Source organism: Perissodus microlepis, chromosome 6, assembly GCF_051167445.1.
Source record: "Perissodus microlepis isolate ML-2025 ecotype Zambia chromosome 6, ASM5116744v1, whole genome shotgun sequence".
In the NCBI taxonomy this organism is placed as follows: Eukaryota; Metazoa; Chordata; class Actinopteri; order Cichliformes; family Cichlidae; genus Perissodus; species Perissodus microlepis.
Window position 1 is genome coordinate 36,521,350 of NC_140466.1, and position 22,858 is coordinate 36,544,207.

Genomic DNA, 22,858 nt, shown 5'->3' on the forward strand with positions numbered 1-22,858 from the left:
GGAGGCACAATCCAAAACCAGTAATTAAGCCAGAGGCAGGAAAATTTCCCATCCCAGAGAGACCAGGTGAAGAGATTGTGATCGACTTCACTGACATGATTGATCCAGGGCCAGGAGGAGTTCGATATCTACTGGTAAGTGTAGATGCTCTGACGGGATGGCCCGAAGCGTGGCCAACAAAGAGGGAGGATGCAAAAAGTGTGATTAAGTGTTTAATCAATCATTACATCCCCCGGCATGGTTTTCCTAAGAGAATTAGGTCAGACAATGGGACTCATTTCAAAAACAAAGATTTGGCAGAGGTAGAACAGAAGCTGGGGTTGCAACACAGATTTGGCACTGTATATCATCCCCAGTCACAGGGGAAAGTAGAAAGAATGAATCTAAACCTGAAAAATAAAATCGCTAAAATTTCTGCTCAGACGGGGCTAAATTGGGTGGCAGCCCTGCCAATTGCATTGATGATAATAAGATGTTGTGTTAATCAATCCACAGGTTTCACACCATATGAGCTGTTGACAGGACGACAGTTTCCAGGTCCTTGGACAACAGTCCCGGCGGAAGAAAGTATAAAAAGTAACAGAAACCATACTGAATGTTGGAAAGAATTAAAAGCTCTTGTGTCTAGTTTCACACAACAGGTTGGAGAGGGGGTGAATGCGGAGGACAGGTCCGTACCCGACGCCAAGGCGGTGTGGCTGAAGGTCATTAAGCGAAAGTGGAGAGATCCAAGGTGGACGGGGCCATTCGAGGTGACGGCTCGAACTACCAGTGCGGTTCGGCTGAAGGGAAAGGGTGAGACCTGGTTCCATTGGTCTCAATGTGCCGTGGCCAATGAGAGCTTACTCGAGATAAGCTCCACCCCGAGTAACACAGGGGGGAACATAGAGGCAGAATAATCCTCTCCCCCTGTGCCGCGGTTCTCCCCAGTAGTCTACCTGGGGAGACGAAGAAAGAAGAGGAGCGTCACATGCCAAGTATTAATTCATTTCAGGCTCCTAATAGGCTAGGGCTCTAGTCTAAAGTATTTTATAGTTTAAGGGAGTCGTAATAGTTTTGTACGATAATCGCATACTTTTATACTCATAACGTTATACTCTTATTACGAAGTTTAAAGTAAAAGTAAAACGAGCCTGGGAACAGTGATCATGAAGTTGTGGGAAAATTGGAAAATAACGGGGATGTTGGGGATAATAAGTATTATAATGTGTTTGTTTGTTTATTGGCAGACAGGTGAATTGCCCAGACGCAGAGGTCTATCCGCTCCAGAGTCCAAACCGATCAAGTCGTCAAGGAAATTCAAGCGCGAGGTTGGCTCAGGTGGGAACGATGGGTGTCTCACAGCCAGTGGGGGAGTTGAGTTTGGGTATGTTAATGGGTCCACGACAGCCTTCACATTCGATTTGTGTGAGGTAATTAGATGCCCAGGAGACGGTAGCAGCTGGAGAACATATGATGTGTGGATTTGTTATCACCCTATGGTATGTTACCCTAAGTCGGTGTGGGGTCCATCAATGGAAGGAGACATTTACACTTATATAACAGATCAGTGGTGTTCTTGGCAGGATGTGGTTGCTTGGACAGGGGTAGGATGGCGGCCAACAGTGCCACAGGCCCTGCAAGGGATAGCCATTCAGAGAGATTATTCTGTTACACAGAACCCTGTCACTCTTTCCCTGGGACCATGGAGCGAACTCCCTGAAGCGGGGTATGACGGGGGTGCGTTTTATCTAGTCATAGGGGTAGATAAAGCAGGGACAGATCCAGTAGGGATAATTCGGGTGAACTTATTCAATCCAAGACCTAAACCGATAGGGAACGACACTGCAATGAATCTCATAGAGCAAATGGACCCCCTAGAGACAGCTACTTACAAGGATTCAGAAGAGACATGGCTTGTTGCCACAGATTACACTAGATTAAAACCCCAAGAGTTAATAGAGCGGGCCACAGGTTTTGGTGATAGGAATCTTTGGTTAGATTGGGTGGCTCAAAATGCTAAAGAGCAGGAAGTGGTTGATTGTGTTGCTTGTGCTACAGCTCGACCTCGTCTGTTCACTGAACCCGCTCCTCTGTATCCAGAGGATGAGTGGGGTTATAATTGTATGCTGAGATTAACTAGAGAGGCGGTGAACACAGGTAACTGCACCACTTTGTCAGGTTTATACCCGCCAATTGATAAACGTACACAACCAGGTTCATTCACACCTAAACGAGATAATTATACATGTTTTGAGTTCTCTACAGACAGCGTGAGATATACGTTAGGAAGGATTGATCCAAGCTGGTGTCAGAGGACGATCCCAGGTAGGACTACTAATAATGTAAGTGACCCAACCACAATCATAGGCACCTGGGCAAGGGGTGGGCTATATTATTATTGTGGGCAGTACACCCTTTTGGTGCAGGTTCCCCTGGGGAGTATGGGAACATGTGCTCTGGTGCGCCTAGGTGCACCGTTGATGCTTATAGGAAGTAGAGTAGAAACAGTTTCACAGCAGGACACGGGTGTGTTGACAGCCAGACGTAGGAGAGATACAAGGGGTACGCACAAATATGACCCAAGATGGGACTCGCCAACCTGGATTGACTCAATAGGAGTTCCCAGGGGAGTTCCAGATGAGTATAAGTTAGTTAATCAGATAGCGGCCGGCTTTGAAAGTGTGTTTTTATGGATAACTCCAAATAAAAATGTTGATCGCATTAATTATGTGCATTATAATGTGCTGAGACTCTCTAATCTCACTAGGGACGCAGTGGAAGGCCTTGCGGAACAATTAGGTCCGACGTCTTTGATGGGAGTCCAAAATCGAATGGCTCTGGACATGTTGTTGGCTGAGAAGGGTGGAGTATGTGCAATGTTTGGTGACATGTGCTGCACCTTTATTCCCAACAATACTGCTCCGGACGGAACGGTCACTCGGGCGCTGGAGAATCTGAAAACGTTATCTAGAACCATGCATGAGCAATCAGGTGTGAACACGGGGCTGGGAGACTGGATCACGTCTGTCTTTGGGCAATGGAAGGGTGTGTTTATGTCTGCCATGTTTTCTCTTATAGTTTTTCTAGGTATATTGATGATCGGATGTTGTCTCATTCCTCTGGTAAGGCGAGTGTTGGTAAAACTGGTAAGCAGGGCCCTAGACTCTGGTTCAGCTGGTTCAGCTGGTCCGGGGTATATGATGCCGTTGCGAGAAGCCGCCTGGACGGAGGAGTGAAACAAATTCGGGTAAAGGTTGGCCGATGGCCAAAGAGGAGGAGTGTGGACAAGAGATATTTTATTTTGTATTCTCATGGTGACAATTTATAATCAGGGCTATCATTGATCAATCATTCATCATTGTTGAACCAGTTGACAGAATAATCTCTGAATTATATCTATGGTAATCTGAGTAAAATATTAATGTATGCATATTATCATCACTTTAATTAGTCTATTGTTGTTCTCTATTATTCTTTCTATCTGCTTAAGCTGTTGCAAATGGTATCCATATCATTGTATTCACACCTCTCGAAGCTGTGGGTCCAGTAGGGCCTTCTACATTCACTTGCACACATATTCAGGCCTACACCAACATGCACATAGAGAGTCATGGAAAGTACGCACGTTCACTCCTGCACGTACTAAGAACAGGGAGGTCGTCTCAGGACAATCTCTCGGTTGGACACACAGTCTCACAAAACTGCACAACATATCACACACTTGTTTGTCTCGAAAGTAGTATTGGATGCCTATATAAGGAGAACTTTGGAACTGTTATCATTTCCAGTAAGATCTAGCTGTGATGTCATCAGGGTAATATAAGGATGGGGAGCGGTCTGCTCGAGGAAGATTGTAAGATTGTTGTTGCAAGTTTCTTCCCACACTCTGCGCAAGTGTGTAAATAAAGATCACTATTTTTGGCACCTACCTGGATTCAGTCTGCTTACTTCTCTTGCCCAAATCGAACAAGTTTTCAACACAGTCCATGGACAGACCTTTGTAGACAGTCAAAAACAGATCCCTGCACAGCCCTGTCAGAAGCACATCCCTGTTTATTAAACTACAGGGTGGGCCATTTATATGGATACACCGTAATAACATGGGAATGGTTGGTGATATTAAAGTCCTGTTTGTGGCACATTAGTATATGTGAGGGGGCAAACTCCTCAAGATGGGTGGTGACCATGGTGGCCATTTAAAAGTCGGCCATCTTGGATACAACTTTTGTTTTTTCAATAGGAAGAGGGCCATGTGACACATTAAAATTATTGGTAATGTCACAAGAAAAACAATGGTGTGCTTGGTTTCAACATAACTTTATTCTTTCATGAGTTATTTACAAGTTTCTCTTTGTTCACAGCCATTGACATGTCGAAGAGGTTAACACATGAGGAGCGGATCGAAATTGTGTTGATATCTGGTGAACGCAGTAACCGGGTCATTGCAGCAGATTTCAATGCAAGACACCCTACGAGACCACCCATCTCCCATGCTACAGTCAGCAAACTGCTTGCTAAGTTTCGTGAAACTGGTTCAGTGTTGCATTTGCCAAAATGTGGACGCAAGAAAACTGTCACTAATGAAGAAACATCAGTGGCTGTCCTAGCTTCATTCAGCAAGAGTCCACAGCGTAGCACTCGCCGCATGTCACTGGAGAGTGGCATTAGTCGAACATCCCTTCGGCGGATATTAGCTACTCACAAATGGCACCCTTACAAACTCCAGCTACTGCAGCATCTCAACGAGGATGACCCAGATCGGCGCACAGAATTTGCAGAATGGGAAAAACAAAAATTGGAACAGGACCCTCAGTTCACGCAGAAGATTTTGTTCAGTGATGAGGCAAACTTTTATGTGAATGGTGAAGTTAACCAACAAAACCACCGCTATTGGTCTGACACTAACCCACATTGGATGGATCCCTCCAAGACTGTTGGAACAACAAAAGTGATGGTTTGGTGTGGTATATGGGGTACAACGATAGTGGGTCTGTTCTTCATCAATGGAAACCTCAAGGCCACTGGATATTTGAAATTGCTACATGATGATGTGTTTCCCTCTTTATGCACTGAAGCTGGCACGTTCCCTGAGTTTTTCCAGCAAGATGGTGCACCACCACATTATGGGTGCCAGGTCCAAGCATTCCTAGATGAACAGTTTCCTGGAAAAAAGCCATCTCTAGACCCAGCAGTCTTAGCTAATTATAGGCCAATCTCCAACCTTCCTTTCATATCAAAAATCCTTGAAAGAGTAGTTGTCAAACAGCTAACAGATCATCTGCAGAGGAATGGTTTATTTGAAGAGTTTCAGTCAGGTTTCAGAGCTCATCACAGCACAGAAACAGCTTTAGTGAAGGTTACAAATGATCTTCTTATGGCCTCTGACAGTGGACTCATCTCTGTGCTTGTCCTGCTAGACCTCAGTGCAGCGTTCGATACTGTCGACCATAATATCCTATTAGAGCGATTAGAACATGCTGTAGGTATTACAGGTACTGCACTGCAGTGGTTTGTATCATATCTATCTAATAGACTCCAATTTGTGCATGTAAATGGAGAGTCCTCTTCACCCACTGAGGTTAATTATAGAGTTCCACAGGGTTCAGTGCTAGGACCAATTCTGTTTACATTATACATGCTTCCCTTAGGCAGCATCATTAGAAGACATAGCATACATTTTCACTGCTATGCAGATGACACCCAGCTCTATCTGTCCATGAAGCCAGATAACACACACCAATTAGTTAAACTGCAGGAATGTCTTAAAGACATAAAGACCTGGATGGCCGCTAACTTTCTGCTTCTTAATTCAGATAAAACTGAGGTTATTGTACTCGGCCCTGAAAATCTTAGAAATATGGTATCTAACCAGATTCATACTCTGGATGGCATTACCTTGGCCTCCAGTAACGCTGTGAGGAACCTTGGAGTCATTTTTGACCAGGACATGTCCTTCAACGCACATATTAAACAAATATGTAAGACTGCTTTCTTCCATTTGCGCAACATCTCTAAAATTAGAAATATCCTGTCTCAGAGTGACGCTGAAAAACTAGTTCATGCATTTATTACTTCCAGGCTGGACTACTGTAATTCATTATTATTAGGATGTCCAAAAAACTCACTGAAAAGCCTTCAGCTAATCCAAAATGCTGCAGCAAGAGTACTGACAGGGACTAGAAGGAGAGAGCATATTTCTCCTGTTTTGGCTTCCCTTCATTGGCTTCCTGTTAAATCCAGAATTGAATTCAAAATCCTGCTCCTCACATACAAGGTCTTAAATAATCAGGCCCCATCTTATCTTAATGACCTTGTAGTACCATATCACCCTATTAGAGCACTTCGCTCTCGCTCTGCAGGCCTACTTGTTGTTCCTAGAGTATTTAAAAGTAGAATGGGAGGCAGAGCCTTCAGTTTTCAGGCCCCTCTTCTGTGGAACCAGCTTCCAGTTTGGATTCGGGAGACAGAAACTATCTCTACTTTTAAGATTAGGCTTAAAACTTTCCTTTTTGCTAAAGCATATAGTTAGGGCTGGACCAGGTGACCCTGAATCCTCCCTTAGTTATGCTGCAATAGACGTAGGCTGCCGGGGGATTCCCATGATGCATTGAGTTTTTCCTTTCCAGTCACCTTTCTCACTCACTATGTATTAATAGACCTCTCTGCATTGAATCATATCTGTTATTAACCTCTGTCTCTCTTCCACAGCATGTCTTTTATCCTGTCTTCCTTCTCTCACCCCAACCGGTCGCAGCAGATGGCCGCCCCTCCCTGAGCCTGGTTCTGCCGGAGGTTTCTTCCTGTTAAAAGGGAGTTTTTCCTTCCCACTGTCGCCAAAGTGCTTGCTCATAGGGGGTCATATGATTGTTGGGTTTTTCTCTGTATCTATGAAGCGCCTTGAGGCGACTTTTGTTGTGATTTGGCGCTATATAAATAAAATTGAATTGAATTGAATTGAATTGAATTGAAAGTGGATTGGTCATCGTGGGCCAGTTGAATGGCCCCCAAGGTCTCCCGATCTGACCCCCTTAGACTTTTATCTTTGGGGTCATCTGAAGCCAATTGTCTATGGTGTGAAGATACGAGATGTGCAGCACCTGAAACTACGGATACTGGATGCCTGTGCTGGCATTTCTCCTGCGGTGTTGCTATCAGTGTGTGAAGAGTGGGAGAAGAGGGTTGCATTGACAATCCAACACAATGGGCAGCACATTGAACACATTTTATAAGTGGTCAGAAACTTGTAAATAACTCATGAAAGAATAAAGTTACATTGAAACCAAGCACACCATTGTTTTTCTTGTGACATTACCAATAAGTTTAATGTGTCACATGGCCCTCTTCCTATTGAAAAAACAAAAGTTGTATCCAAGATGGCCGACTTCTAAATGGCCACCATGGTCACCACCCATCTTGAGGAGTTTTCCCCCTCACATATACTAATGTGCCACAAACAGGACTTTAATATCACCAACCATTCCCATGTTATTGCGGTGTATCCATATAAATGGCCCACCCTGTAGTAATCAAATCCTCTAAATAAGCTAAATAAGCAGGATTACATCTACATTTGTATTCCAAAATAAAATTAAACCACTTACAGTCAGGGGAAACATTATTTGAACCACTGCTGATTTTGCAAGTTTGGCCGCTAACAAAGATCAGTCTTTAATTTCAATGGTGGGTTTATTTGAACAGTGTGAGATAGAACAATAATGGGAAAAAAATCCAGAAAAATGCATTTCAAAAAAGTTATAAATTAACTTGCACTTTCATGAAGGAAATAATTATTTGATCCCCCATCAGTCAGCAAGATTTCTGGCTCCCAGGTGTATTTTATACAGCTGATGTTGGGAGCCTTCTCAACTCATTACCTGTATAAAATAAAGATGTCCATAGAAGCCATCAGTGCATCCAGATTCCAAACTCTGTACCATGGCCAAGATGAAAGAGCTTCCCAAGTATATCAGGTAAATCAAAATTCTGGCCCTACACAAGGCTGGAATCGGCTATAAGACCATCGCCAAGCAGTTGGGTGAGAAGGTGACAACATTATTATTCACAAATGGAAGAACTATAAAATAACTGCCATTCTCCCTCGGTCTGGAGTTCTATGCAAGATCTCACCTCATGTAGTTTCAGTAATAATGAGAACGATGTGGAACCAGCCCAGAAATACTCGGAAGGAACATCAGTGATCTCAAGGCAGCTGGACCAGAGTCACCAAGAAAACAGTTGGTACCACACTACGCCATGAAGGACTGAAATCCTGCAATCCCCTGTTTGAAGTTTGCCACTGAACCTCTCAATAATTCAGAGGGGGACTGGGTGAAAGTGTTGTGGTTAGATGAGACAAAAATTGAGATATTTGACATCAACTCAACTCGCCGTGTTTGGAGGAGGAAGAATGCTGCCTATGACTCCACGAACACCGTCCCCACCATCAAACATGGAGCTGAAAACATTATGCTTGCAGGGTGTTTTTTCTGCCAAGGGGACAGGACAACTGGACCGGATTTTTAGAAATACATTTTTCTGGGGTTGGTGGTTATTGTTCTGTCTCTCACTGTTCAAATAAACCTACCTTTGAAATTATAGACTGACCATTTCTTTGTAAGGGGCAAACTTACAAAATCAGCAGGGGTTCAAACAATTTTCCCCTGACTATAAATGGTGAGACAAGGCGGTGGTTAAGATTGCTTTGTTATGTCTGGGGAAAAGGAAACCAATGATTGCTCAACTCATCTTCTCCTACCTCTTCTCCACAGCAACTTTATAATGAAGTCACCTTATTTCCTTAAGTAGATGTTCCTCTTTAATCTTAATTATATGTTGTTCAGAATACTACTGTCTTTCATGTGATTATTTGCTTTCTTCACCACATGGTCAACCCATTGTTCAGCACATTGACTGTTCTTTTTGAACTTACTCTAAGTCAATAAATGCTTCTGATTCATGAACCTGGCTGCACTCACCTTTAAACTCTTTGTACAGTAACACACTCACACAATTTAAAGTATTGTATAGTATTGTAAGTTATGCTGAATATCTGAACCAACAGTTTGGTGAAAAAAAAGGGTGTAGATGTAAAAACTTATTTGGGATGATGACCACATAACGCAATGAAGTAAACTTACACACAGGATCTGAGCGATAAGCTTCATGTCCTTTGAAAGCACAGGAGATGATGTCTCCAGAATTGAATAGATCTTGATAAGAACTTTGTTCAACCATAAGCTGATTGTTTTTGAACCAGACAAAAGAAAGATGACCAGCTGGACTGCAGCTGCTTTCACACTTCAACTCTGCCTCAGTCGGAGACTCATGGACTGATATTATTCTGCTCACCTTCACCTGCAGAGCTGTGTGAAATAACAAAAATAGTCACATTATTAATTAAATGACTTAACTGAATGAAATATTCGGTGTGTGTTGATCAGTACCTGTGACAGTCAGAGTTGTTCCAGGTAAACTACTCTTCCATTCAAATCTTTGTGTTTTGAATTTGAAGTGATACTCGGCTGAATCACTCTCTGTCAGGTCTCTGATTCTCAGAGTGGAGCGTCCTTGCTCTGTTTCAATCACCTGAACACGACCTGCATACTGGGAGTCTTCTCTGAGGTCCTCAGATCCACGACCAGAATGGAACCAGGATTTTGATTGGATTGAACTTTGATAACTGTTATAAGTACAAGAAATGTTCACTGATGAGCCTTTGAATGCACAGATTCTTCTGTTACTGTAATTCACTCTGTTGCATGATTCACCATCGATACCTGAAACATTACAATTAAAAGAATTTTTAAAACCAAATTTATTGACAGAACATGACATTAATTATCACCTAGAATAAGTTTTTATTCAGGTAAAACCTCAAAGGGAACTCACAAACTAATGAAGAATGAAAATCCTCAAATCCTTTTACAGCACATGAGTAGCTATTTTTATAGTCATATGACACGTCATAAGAAGAAGAGCTGGCTCCATTCACTTGTTGTCCATTTTTGTACCAGACATAAGATGAAACATAAGGATCACAGCTGGTGACACAATCCAACTGTCGTCCAGTCGACACACTGACCTGAACATCTTGAACAGTGGACAAGAAACAATAAATAAGATGTCAGTCACTCTCACACTGAGGGAGACATTAGTAAAATTCACAGAAGTGATAAAATTAATTAGAAACAAAGTATTAATTCTCTCCATCTTTAGACCCGAAACCATTCAAACTATTATTAAAAGGTATGGGAGAACATGCAAATAAAAATTGAGTAAATATCCATCAGTGTGTGTTGATCAGTACCTTTGACAGTCAGAGTTGTTCCAGGTAAACTACTCTTCCATTCAAATCTTTGTGTTTTGAATTTGAAGTGATACTCGGCTGAATCACTCTCTGTCAGGTCTCTGATTCTCAGAGTGGAGCGTCCTCTCTCTGTTTCAATCACCTCAACACGATCTTTATACTGGGAGTCTTCTCTGAGGTCCTCAGTTCCACGACCAGAACGGAACCAAGATGTTGATTGGATTGGACTTTCATAACTGTTGTAAGTAGAAGAAATGTCCACTGAAGATCCTTTGGCTGCACAGATGCTTCTGCTGCTGTAATTCACTCTGTTGCATGAATCACCTCGGACACCTGAAACATAAAATGATTTTTAAGTCAGATTTAGAAAGTAGTTACTGTGAGTTTGACTGTTTTTATTCAGATGTATGTAGTGACTCTACAAGATGATTTTATGTAACTGAAATAAACTCACACACTGAAGGAGAGGAGAAATCTCTTACAGCACAGGAGTAGCTATCTGAAAGCTCCAGATAGTCTTTATACCAGTACAGGCCTCTAGTAGAAATTTTCTGACCATTTTTGTACCAGATGTAGGATGGACTATCATGTATTTGACAACTGCTCTGACAAGTCAGCGTTGCCCAGTTGGAATATGATGATCTGTCCACGTGTACCTGAAGAGCTGATTATGTGAAGAGAGAGCAAAAATCAGAGTGGAGACTCTGCTCTGCTGTTCTGTTTATCCATTTGCAAACACATACAGTTATATTCATAACAAGTTTGGACAAATGTGTAAATGAAAATTTTACCTGTGACAGTCAGAGAGACTCCAGGGAAAACACTAAGACCACCTTGGTTTGTTATGTATCTGAACATGTACACAGCTGAGTCGCTCTCTCTTAGGTCTCTGATTGTCAGAGTGCAGCTCTTCCAGTGAGAACTGTACGACACTCGACCTGCATACGCTGGGTCTGTTTTCAGATCTTCAGGATTATAATTGTTCCATTTAGTGAACCAAACTCTTTTTAACACAATTACTCTTGAAGGGTATTTGAAGGAGCAGCCTATGTCCACTGTTGATCCTTTTACAGCACAGATCTGAGTAGAAGTGTAAGTCACTGCATAATCATTCTGACTCTGTACCACTGTAACACAGAGCACATCAGAATGCGTCAGATTTATAATAACAAACAACAGTAAAATTATGAAGTCAAGCAATTACAGCAGGTAAAATAAATATGGAAAACAAAACCAAGGCATCAAAACCAAGGCGATTTAAGGCTCCTCCTTGAATCGCTACCTTATCGTGGTGGAGGGGTTTGTGTGTCCCAGGGATCCCAGGACCTATGTTGTCTGGGGGCTTTTGCCCCCTGGTAGGGTCTCCCATGGCAAATTGGTCCTGGGTGAGGGACCAGACAAAGAGCAATTCAGAAGACCCTTATGAAAAGAACATCGAGGGAACAGTTTACCCTGCCCGGGATAGGGTTACTAGGGCCCCGCCCTGGAGCCAGGCCCGGGGAGGGTGCCCGAGGGCGAGCGTCTGGTGGCCGGGCCTTAGTCCATGGGGCCCGGCCGGGCACAGCCCGAAGAGGAGACATGGGCCCATCCTCCCGCAGGCCCACCACCCGCAGGAGGCGCCATAGGGGTCGGGTGCATTGTGTGCTGGGTGGCGGCCAGGAGCGGAGGCCCTGGCGGACTGACCCCCGGCTGCCAAGACTGGCAATAGGGACATGGAATGTCACCTCTCTGGTGGGGAAGGAGCCTGACTTAGTGCGTGAGGTTGAGAGGTACCGGCTAGATATAGTCGGGCTCACCTCTACGCATGGCTTGGGCTCTGGAACCAGTCTCCTGGAGAGGGGCTGGACTCTGTCTCAGTCTGGAGTTGCCCCTGGTGAGAGGCGGCGGGCTGGGGTGGGTATTCTAATATCCCCTCGGCTTTCTGCCGGTACGTTGGGGTTTTTCCCGGTGGATGAGAGGGTTTGTTCCCTGCGCCTTAGGGTCGGGGAACGGGTCCTGACTGTCATCTGCGCTTATGCGCCGAGTGGCAGTTCGGAGTACCCAGCCTTCTTAGAGTCTCTGGGGGGGGGGGGGGTGTTGGAAGGTGCTCCACCTGGAGACTCTGTTGTCCTGCTGGGAGACTTCAATGCTCACGTGGGTAACGACAGCGAGACCTGGAGGGGCGTGATTGGGAGGAACGGCCTCCCTGATCTGAACCCGAGCGGTGCTTTGTTATTGGACTTCTGTGCTAATCACAGTTTGGCCATAACGAACACCCTGTTCGAACATAAGAGTGTCCATAATTGCACGTGGCACCAGGACGCTCTAGGCCGTAGGTCGATGATCGATTTTGTAATCGTATCACCAGACCTGCGACCATATGTTCTGGACACTCGGGTAAAGAGAGGGGCTGAGCTGTCAACTGATCACCACCTGGTGGTGAGTTGGATCAGGTGGCGGGGGAGGACGCTGGACAGACCTGGTGCACCTAAACGCGTAGTGAGGGTGTGCTGGGAACGTCTAGCAGAGGCCCCAGTCCGCGAGATCTTCAACGCACACCTCCGGCAGAGTCTCAACAGCATTCCGAGGGAGACTGGGGACATTGAGTCCGAATGGACCATGTTCAGCGTCTCCATTGCCGAAGCTGCTGCATTGAGCTGCGGTCGCAAGGTGATTGGTGCCTGCCGTGGTGGTAATCCCCGAACCAAATGGTGGACACCAGAGGTGAAGGGAGCCACCAGGCTGAAGAAGGAGTCCTATTGGGCTTGGTTAGCCTGTGGGACTCCGGAGGCAGCCGACAGGTATCAACAGGCCAAGTGGAATGCGGCTCGGGCAGTGGCTGAAGCAAAAACTCGGGTGTGGGAGGAGTTCGGAGAGGTCATGGAAAAAGACTTTCGGACTACCTCGAAGAGATTCTGGCAAACCGTCAGGCGTCTCAGGAGGGGAAAGCGGTGCTCTACCTGCACTGTGTATAGTGCTGGCGGAGCGCTGCTGACGTCGACTGAGAAAACTGTCAGGCGGTGGAAGGAATACTTCGAGGACCTCCTTAATCCCACTGACACGTCTTCCGAGGAGGAAGCAGAGTCTGGGGATGAGGGGAATGACCCGCCAATTTCCGGGGGCGAGGTCACAGAGGCAGTTAAACAACTCCTTGGTGGCAGAGCCCCTGGTGTTGATGAGGTCCGCCCCGAGTTCCTGAAGGCTCTGGACGTTGTAGGGCTGTCCTGGTTGACACGCCTCTACAATGTTGCGTGGAGATCAGGGGCAGTACCCGTGGACTGGCAGACCGGGGTGGTGGTCCCCATCTTTAAGAAGGGGGACCGGAGGGTGTGTTCCAACTACAGGGGGATCACACTCCTCAGCCTCCCTGGGAAAGTCTATGCCAGGGTGCTGGAAAGGAGAGTTCGTCCGCTAGTCGAACCTCGGATACAGGAGGAACAATGCGGTTTTCGTCCTGGTCGCGGAACACTGGACCAGCTCTTTATCCTCTCGAGGATACTTGAGGGTGCATGGGAGTTTGCCCAACCAGTCTACATGTGTTTTGTGGACTTGGAGAAGGCATTCAACCGTGTCCCTCGGGGTGTCCTGTGGGAGGTGTTGCGGGAGTATGGGGTGTCTGGCCCATTGCTACGGGCCATTCGATCCCTATACAACCGTTGCAAGAGCTTGGTTCGCATTTCCGGCAATAAGTCGGACTCGTTCCCGGTGGGTGATGGGCTCCGCCAGGGCTGCCCTTTGTCTCCGGTTCTGTTCATAATTTTTATGGACAGGCTTTGGTGGCCTCAGAATCTCATCTCTGATTTTTGCGGATGATGTGGTTCTGTTGGCTTCATCGGGTGAGGGCCTCCAGCTCGCACTGGAGCGGTTCGCAGCCGAGTGTGAAGCAGCGGGAATGAGGATCAGCACCTCCAAATCTGAGGCCATGGTTCTCAGCCGGGAAAGGGTGGAGTGCCCACTCCGGGTCGGGGATGAGTTCCTGCCCCAAGTGGAGGAGTTCAAGTATCTCGGGGTCTTGTTCGCGAGTGATGGGAGAAGGGAGCCGGAGATCGACAGACGGATTGGGGCTGCAGCTGCAGTAATGCGGACGCTGCACTGGTCCGTCGTGGTGAAGAGGGAGCTGAGTGTAAAAGCGAAGCTCTCAATTTACCGGTCGATCTACGTCCCTACCCTCACCTATGGCCACGAGCTGTGGGTAGTGACCGAAAGAACGAGATCGCGGATACAAGCGGCAGAAATGAGCTTCCTCCGAAGGGTGGCTGGTATCTCCCTTAGAGATAGGGTGAGAAGTTCGGCCAACCCGGAGGGGCTCAGAGTAGAGCCGCTGCTGCTCCACATCAAAAGGAGCCAGCTGAGGTGGTTCGGGCATCTGACAAGGATGCCCCCTGGGCGCCTCCTGGGTGAGGTGTTCCAGGCATGTCCCACCGGGAGGAGGCCCCGGGGCAGACCCAGGACACGCTGGAGAGATTATATCTCTCGGCTGGCCTGGGAACGCCTTGGTGTTCCCCCGGATAAGCTGGAGGAGGTGGCTGGGGAGAGGGAGGTCTGGGCCTCTTTGCTTAGGCTGCTGCCCCCGCGACCCGGCCTCGGATAAAGCGGATGAAGATGGATGAATGGACAAAACCATATTTCTAAGTAAATATATTTCTAAAGGCGCTATTGACATGAAATTCTCACCCAATGTCAGTAACAAATCATCCAATCCACACATGCAAAGAAATCAAACCATAGATGTCCATAAATCAAGTTATGTGTAATAATGGGAAATGACACAAGGAAAAAGTATTGAACACAAAAAAGTGGAGTTGCAAAAAAGGCATGGAAAATAATGCCACCAGCTGAAATCTGTCAGAAATTAGAAACCAATCCTGTCACGAAGTGCAAATTAATATCATCTGGTTCAGACAGGCCATCCACACAAGAAACATCTCATGATTGGTGAAGCCACTATGCTCTCATAAGGCTGTCACGACCTTATTGTTGGAAAACATTGTGATGGCATTGGTCACAGAAATTTTCTAAACTACTGACGGCTCCAGTGAGCACTGCTGGGGCCATAATGTGGAAGTGGAAAGAACATCGTTTTACCACAAACCGGCCATGATCAGATCCTCCCTGCAAGATTACAGACAGAGGAGTAAAAAGAATTCGGAAGAGTTTCTAAGAGCCAAGGAGCACTTGTGGAGACCTATAGAAAGATCTGGAATCAGCAGGTAAAATTTTTTAAAAGAAAATAATAAGTAATGCTCAACCACCATTGCCTGTATGAACGCAAAAAAGCATGTTGATTTTAAAGTCTGCTGAACAACATTTAGACAAGGCTGTGAAATACTGGGAGAATATAGTCTGATCAGATGAGACCAAAATTGAACTCTTTTGATACCATAATACAAACAATGTTATGAGGTCAAAGGGCATTGCATATAAAGTAGGGGTGGGTTTTGATAATCGATTTATCGATTCATTAAAATCCTGAATCGATTTTTTTAATGTAAATTTATTTTGCCCAAAATGCCAGAATCTCAGGTGAAACCTCACAAAAGTTTGACAACCACCAAACAGCTAAAACAGTAAATGAGAGCAGGAACACAGATTCTGCACAAAGACGTAAACACAAAGCGCGGACCCGCGGATCAGAATCAGTGAGATGTCGCCTTTCTCACCTGACGGCACGGACACGGTCGGGGCTGAAAGCCGGCAGCTCGCTGATTCTGATGTTTCGGCGGGTCCGCGCTTTGTGTTTACGTCCTTTTTGCGCTGATTCTTAAGCTGTTAGTTTTATCTCTCTGCAAACAATATTGACCGAACCAGCAGCAAAAGAAGATCCAAACTACGCTTCACATAAACATCGTCATGGACTCCCTCTGACTTTTGCTGTTTTGCTTCCACCACGATAAAAATCACACTTCATGCACAGCTCTCTCTCTCTCTCTCTCTCTCTCTCTCTCTCGATGTACTTCAAGAACAGTTAAAAATCTGTTTTCTGCATTATTTGCTTGCTTGTTACGCACAAGTCTACCGTTGTTTACAGCGCTGTCAGGCCACTGTTTTTTTCCCTTTAATTACTTCCGAAAAGAAAGCCTCATTTCTGCTGTTCAATAGGCTTCTGAACAAATTTAAACTTTTTAAAATTATGCAAAATGCAAAACGCTCAGCTGTGTCTCTAATAAAACTGCTGTAACTTCAGAGGTAATGTTCATAAGTTGATTAATGGTTTTCTTTTGTTTTTGATCTACTGCAGAATATTTTTATAAAATCCCAGTCCAGGAAAATCACCTTCATGTTTTTCTGTGTTTTATCTTCAGCTGCTTTGACACAAAGGCATCTGCTGTGATGCTCACACCTTTGATAAAGTCTTGCGAGTGTCAGCTTCCTTTTTATAGATACAAAAATATGTAAATGTGAATTATAATATTTCTGACTGTCTGAGGCGAAATTTCCCAGATTCAAATCGAATTGAATCGAATCGTGGATCGAATCGATTCGGGCTCTTGTGAATCGGAATCGAATCGATTCTAGAAATCAGTGACGATACCCAGCCCTAGTTCTGATCATTTATCAGTGTGTGTGTGTGTGTGTGTGTGTATATATATATACATGTATTATTTAGTTGACATGTATAAAAACAAAGCTGACAATTGTGAGACTGCATCAGAGGTGGAAGCATCACAGCACCGATACAGTCAAAGTAACTGAGGGTAAAACAGAAAAATATGAAGGAGATTTTCCTCACCTGGCTTTTTCCTGGTTATGGCTTTATAGCACATAACCTTTAATACAGTGGATTAAAAAATGAAGAAAACCATGAACCAACATAGAGTGGCTTGCAAAAGTATTCGGCCCCCTTGAACTTTTCCACATTTTGTCACATTACAGTCACAAACATGAATACATTTTATTGGAATTCCACGTGAAAGACCAACACAAAGTGGGGTACACGTGAGAAGTGGAACGAAAATCATACATGATTCCAAACATGTTTTAAAAATAAATAACTGGAAAGTGTATGAACTGTATGAACATTACCTGATGCTGCTGAAGTGAAGCAGAGCAAAGTTACAGAGGTTTTATTAGAGACACAGCTAAGCATTTTGCAATTTGGCATCATTTGTAAAAGCTTAAATTTCTTTGGTATTGAACAGCAGAAATCGGGCTTTCTTACCGGCGGTCATTTTTGGAAACAATAAATAAATAAAATTTAAAAACAGCGGCCGACAGCACTGTAAACAAGGGCAGACTGGTGTATAATAAGCAAGCGAATAATGCTGATACTTGAGATGGGAAACTGGTCTTTAAGTACACTGAGAGAGAGAGAGAGAAAGCTGTGCAGGAAGTGTGATTTTTATCATGCTGGGAGCAAAACAGCAAAGGTAAGAGGGAATTAATGACAATGTTTCTCTAATGTGAAATGTAGTTTGGATCTTCTTTTGCTGCCAGTGAATTTTGGTGTGACAAAACCTGCAGCTTCACAGTCTGTGAGATATCGGCTTTCAGCACCCGATGACATGCACAGGTACATACTGTCGAGTGACCGATCTGCGCTCTGTGTTTACATCTTTCTGTGGAATCAGTTTACCTGCTTTTTAACAGTTTGGTGTTTTAACACTTTGGTGGTTGTTGAAATAGTTTTGTGAGCTTTAACCTGAGATTCTGGCATTTCAGGCAAAATACATTTATATTTAAAAATTGATTCAAGATTTAATAAATCGATATTATTCAAAGTAAAATCATGAGAATTGTCTTCGAGGCATTAAATATGTCAGTAAGCATGTTTAATAATTTTTCCCAGTGTTATTTCTCCTTATTACACATAATTTCTGAACATCTGTGGTTTAATTTCTTTGCATGTTTGGATTGAATGGGTTGTTACCGAATTTCATCTCAATAGCACCTTTAGAAATATATTTATTTAGAAAATTGGTGTCGTGTTCAATACTTATTTTACCCGCTGCATATAGGGAGAACTTCACACAATTGAAAAAATGTTGTTCTTCATTTCTATTATAAAAAATATTTAACAACTGTTTTTCTCAGCCAAATGTGTGAAACGAGTATCTTAGAATATAAATAGATACAGTTGAGTTTTACACATTTTAAATTATCTGTTATCTAAATGATCCATTTATACTACTTGACAACAAAGTATAACAGAAAATTCTGTTAATCTTTAGAATTTTTCTCTCTGTAATTCAATGATATATAATGTAACACTAAAGTAAGTACAGTATTTCAAAAAACATTACTATACTTAAATACATATTATAAAAAGTAAATTATAACAATTAATGCATCAGTTGTTTCTTCTTTTTATCCTGTATAATAGAGACATACTGTAGCTTTATAATGTTAAGTGCCATGGTGAAGTTGCTGAGAACGTGAAAAGCGCAAACCTCTCTGTCTTTTTCTAAATGCATGTATATATAATATCTGCGGTGTTTGTACACATCACACAGCATCTGTATTTATTTACAAAAAATATTTAAATATATGAAAACTGTAAGTACAAATCAAATGCAAACATGTATATGTAATTCCTGCAGATGGTGGATGTGTGACAGCCAGAAACAGCTCTGGTGTCGGGGTGTAACTGCAGATATAAATCAAATATAAAGGTACACAATACCTGCTAGAGCGAGAAGGAAGAGAACAAATCCACTGGCTGCTGCACTTAAACTCATAGCTGCTCCTCTCATTTCTTAATTCACACCAACATGACAAATACATCTCTGCCAGCTAGTCTTCATCAGACGCTGAGGATGTAGTCTTTGATGGCAGCGTCTTCTGTGGTTGGAAAATATAAGAGTGATATTAGACTGTCTTCCTTCCGCAGTACATGCTCAACATGCGTAAACAGATACAATCCTGTAAACCTCCACTCGAACCCTAATGAAGTGAAGTGCTCCTTATACAGTGGTTTACATGTAAGATTAACTTCTTAACAAATTTGGCATACAGTGCCTTGAAAAAGTATTTATACCCCTTGAACTTTAACATTTTGCCACCTTACAACCAAAAACTTCAATGTTTTTATTGAGATTTTCTGTGACAAACCAACACAAAGTAGCACATAATTGTGAACTGGTATGAAAATTATACATAGTTTTCAAAATTTTAAGTAAATAGAAATCTGAAAAGTGTGGCATGTATTTGTATTCATGCTCTTGAATTCTGATACACCTTAAGTAAAATCCAGTGGAATCAAGATCTGAACATCTGAAGGAGTACTGTTCAATCCATCATCCAAAAATGGAAAAAGTTTGCTACAACTGCAAACCTACCAAGACATGGCCGTGACCATGGTCACTCTGGAGGAGAAATCCACAGCTCAGGTGGGAGAATGTGTCCACATGTCAACTGTAAGTCGTGTCCTCCACAAATCTGGACTATATGGAAGAGCGGCAGGAAGAAAGCCATTGTTGACAGACAGGCATAAAAAGTCCTGTTTGCAGTTTGCCAGCAGCCATGTAGGGGACACAGCAAACATGTGGAAGAAGGTGCTGTGTTCAGACAAGCCTAAGTTGAACTTTTGGCCCTAAATGCAAAACGCTATGTGTGGCAGAAAAGTAACACTGCTCATCACCCTGAACACACCATCCCACTGTGAAACATGGTGGTGGCAGCATCATGCTGTGGGGACGCTTTTCTTCAGCAGCGACAGGGAAGCTGGTCAGAGTTGATGGAAAGATGGATGGAGCTAAATACTGGGCAATCCTGGAAGAAAACCCACTGGAGGCTGCAAAGCACTTGAGACTGGGAGGAAGATTCACCCTCCAGCAAGACAATGTCATACCACTTCACATTTATGTGCTACTTTGTGTTGGTCTATCACACAAAGTCTAAATAAATAAAAAAAACACAAGTTTTTGGTTATGAGGTGAAAAACTTTACTTTTCAGTGCCTTAAAAAAGGCACTGTATTTCAATCACTCTTTGCTCCTACAATTACCGCAAAATGTGTTAACAACACCATGAACAGATTTACTGTTAAGCTGCATATTTAATGCGGGTTTAAAGAGAGCTGAGAGGAAATCTTTACCACAAAATATCTCTTAGATAAAAAGAACAGGTGAGGGAAATACAGCTGAAGAGGTCTGGTAGCCTTTCTGTTAAAATGATAGCTGTAGCTTAACAGTGCTGAGTGAGCTTTCCTGTAATCACCTCTAAGAGTCCAACGACAAAAGCAACCTGCAGTAGTTCACATACTGAAATACACTATGTATTTAATGAAAGCAATTTGAATTTCCAGCTCTTGTCTCATGTCCAGAGTGTTTACATTGAAACTAGTATCACATTTCTAATATTACAAAATACCATGGATGTCAAAATAAATATATATGGTGTGCGGCCTGAAAGATTCAAATACTTCAAGACTAAGAAGGGTTCTATTTCTTCACATCTTGGCAAGATAACTGAAGATACTAATTTTGGAGCAGATGGGCTGTGTAGGAGTGTTTAGCTTATTTTAGAGTTTAGAAATGTGTTATCATAGAATGTAGAACTATTGTAGAGATACTGACACTGCCCTCAATATAATAAAGGCCTCACTGTGTTGTGAACTTAGGAGTAGATTGTAGGAGATCCCTCCCCAGCTGAACTGTGAAAGTAAAACAGAGAGGAAATTACCTAGAGAATGTTTGGGTGGGGGTCTCAACATTTGTAACTGGATAACTGTGGTCTGGAAGGGAGATGGGTTTCATGACCTAGGGAGTCACCTACACCCACAGTGTTTTAACTGTCACGCACACACATCCACACGCACACTCACTCATGTGCACTCACACATACACACAGGTATGCGTACACAGTCACACACGAGCACTCACATAGACACGTGGGAACGCGCACATGTAGGCATTCATGTGCTCGTGCACATAGATACAGACACAGAGTTTGCAGCACACCGTAGGGGGTTTTATGATGGGGACGCCTCTATAAAGCTGGCTGTAACGAACAAAGGGGTGAAGATTTTGGAGAGGGACACACCGGCCTCGTCTTCCCTTCTAGAAGTGCATGCTTAAATGAAGATGAATAAAGATGAATAAAGGTTTTGTGAAATGACTACTGAGTTCCGGTGCCGTCTCTGGAAGTTTCGACGAATAAAAGAACCGGGGTAAAACTGATTTCGCAACAGTTGATAAAAGTATTGTATCTACAGTAGTTTTAAAATCATGATCTGATTCAAAAACTGGAAAAGAAATCCAAATTCAATCCTGTTTTTTACACTATGCCATCTAAGACAGATATTTTTGCACTATCATACATGTGGCTACATTTCTGAGTGTACAACTGTATGCAACCCATTATGCATATAACTGCATGTCGGTTTTGCAAAGGTGGCCCATGTTTTAAAGGATTGTCTTGTGATATACTGTTTTTAAGTTACAAATTACTCTTATTTATTTTCCTTTTTTAATTTTTAACCCATATATTTTCCAGAAAAATGGCAAAGAAAGAATGTAAGTAAGGGTGTGATTTTTGGGCTGCACCCATGTTCTATTACAGATTTATTATGTGACAAGTGGGGCTGAACAAGACTTTAAATATAATTTTGTATTAGATAATTACTTTCCAAAGTATTTATCTAAAAACATTTAGACTTATTAATGCATCTTTTGTAATCAAAATACATTTACTATACTCATATAGCACTCGTATGGAACAGCATTTTTTATTATCTACAGTATTATATTATATTGTTTATCCTTTTCATGTTTTGCGTACTTATATATTGCTGAATAGCCTGACTGATAATGATGCCATTATCTGTAAATAACGGGCAGCTAAAGCTTTCAAATAATCTGGAATAAGTACAGTATTTCCATCCAAAATACAGTGACATAAAAGCTAAAAGTGGTATGAGATAGAATTACAGTAAAATTCTTGAGTAAATCAGTCACACTCCTCACAGTTGTATCAGTGCTTTAATCCGGTGATGTTGGTGGTTGTCCTCCTGTTTAAGCTTCAAATTACTCCTTGTGGTATTTAAAACTCTTTTTGTTCTAAATTGGGACAAATTTCATTTTATATTTTTCTATAGAAAAAAATGAATTACAATAAGTAGTATCATCTTTGTGTGGCTGACTGTAGCCTACAGTACAGAATCTAATCAGTTAAACAGATGCTGGCAGTCGGCCTTTATTCAAACACATGTGTGTGTAACTAGTGCCTAAATATAATCTTGGTCCAAAGAGGATCTTGCTTTTCCTTGACCAGCCCACAGTTTCAAAGTGATTAATTTTTTTTATAAACCTTAATGAAGCAATATAATATTGAAACGGGGCACCTAAGATCTTACTTGCTGACCTTTCATAACAACAGCTGATTTTCTGTTTTTGTCAGGTTATGTTGGTTTGTTTGTTTTTAATTATTAACAACCATTTAACACAGACTGGGTTGCAGCAAAACTTGTCTTGCATGCCAGAGTAAACTAGCTAAGCACCATATTAATGGAAATATGTAGTCGATCAGCTTTGTCGATCAGGCACTGATACCGATCAGTGTTTAGCAGTTGAATTTTTTGTAACTTCCTGGTTTTAAATGTGGTACATTTTAAGTTTTTTCAGTCTTGGTATAATATGTCATATTTTATACTACA

At 42.9% G+C, this 22,858-nt stretch overlaps 1 protein-coding gene across 1 annotated transcript in view; it reads right to left on the minus strand.

The window, feature by feature from the left end:
• LOC146386117 (B-cell receptor CD22-like) overlaps window positions 1–22,858 on the minus strand; it is a 35,678-nt gene that overhangs the window by 12,099 nt on the left and 721 nt on the right. The window contains exons 2-8 of the mRNA XM_084932150.1: window positions 18,888–19,045; window positions 11,080–11,415; window positions 10,743–10,952; window positions 10,289–10,621; window positions 9,871–10,071; window positions 9,426–9,758; window positions 9,120–9,344 (exon numbers count right to left, since the gene is read on the minus strand). Coding sequence (XP_084788276.1) covers window positions 9,120–9,344; window positions 9,426–9,758; window positions 9,871–10,071; window positions 10,289–10,621; window positions 10,743–10,952; window positions 11,080–11,415; window positions 18,888–18,957 — 1,708 coding nt within the window. The 5' untranslated portion in view covers window positions 18,958–19,045. The remainder of the gene's footprint in view (window positions 1–9,119; window positions 9,345–9,425; window positions 9,759–9,870; window positions 10,072–10,288; window positions 10,622–10,742; window positions 10,953–11,079; window positions 11,416–18,887; window positions 19,046–22,858) is intronic.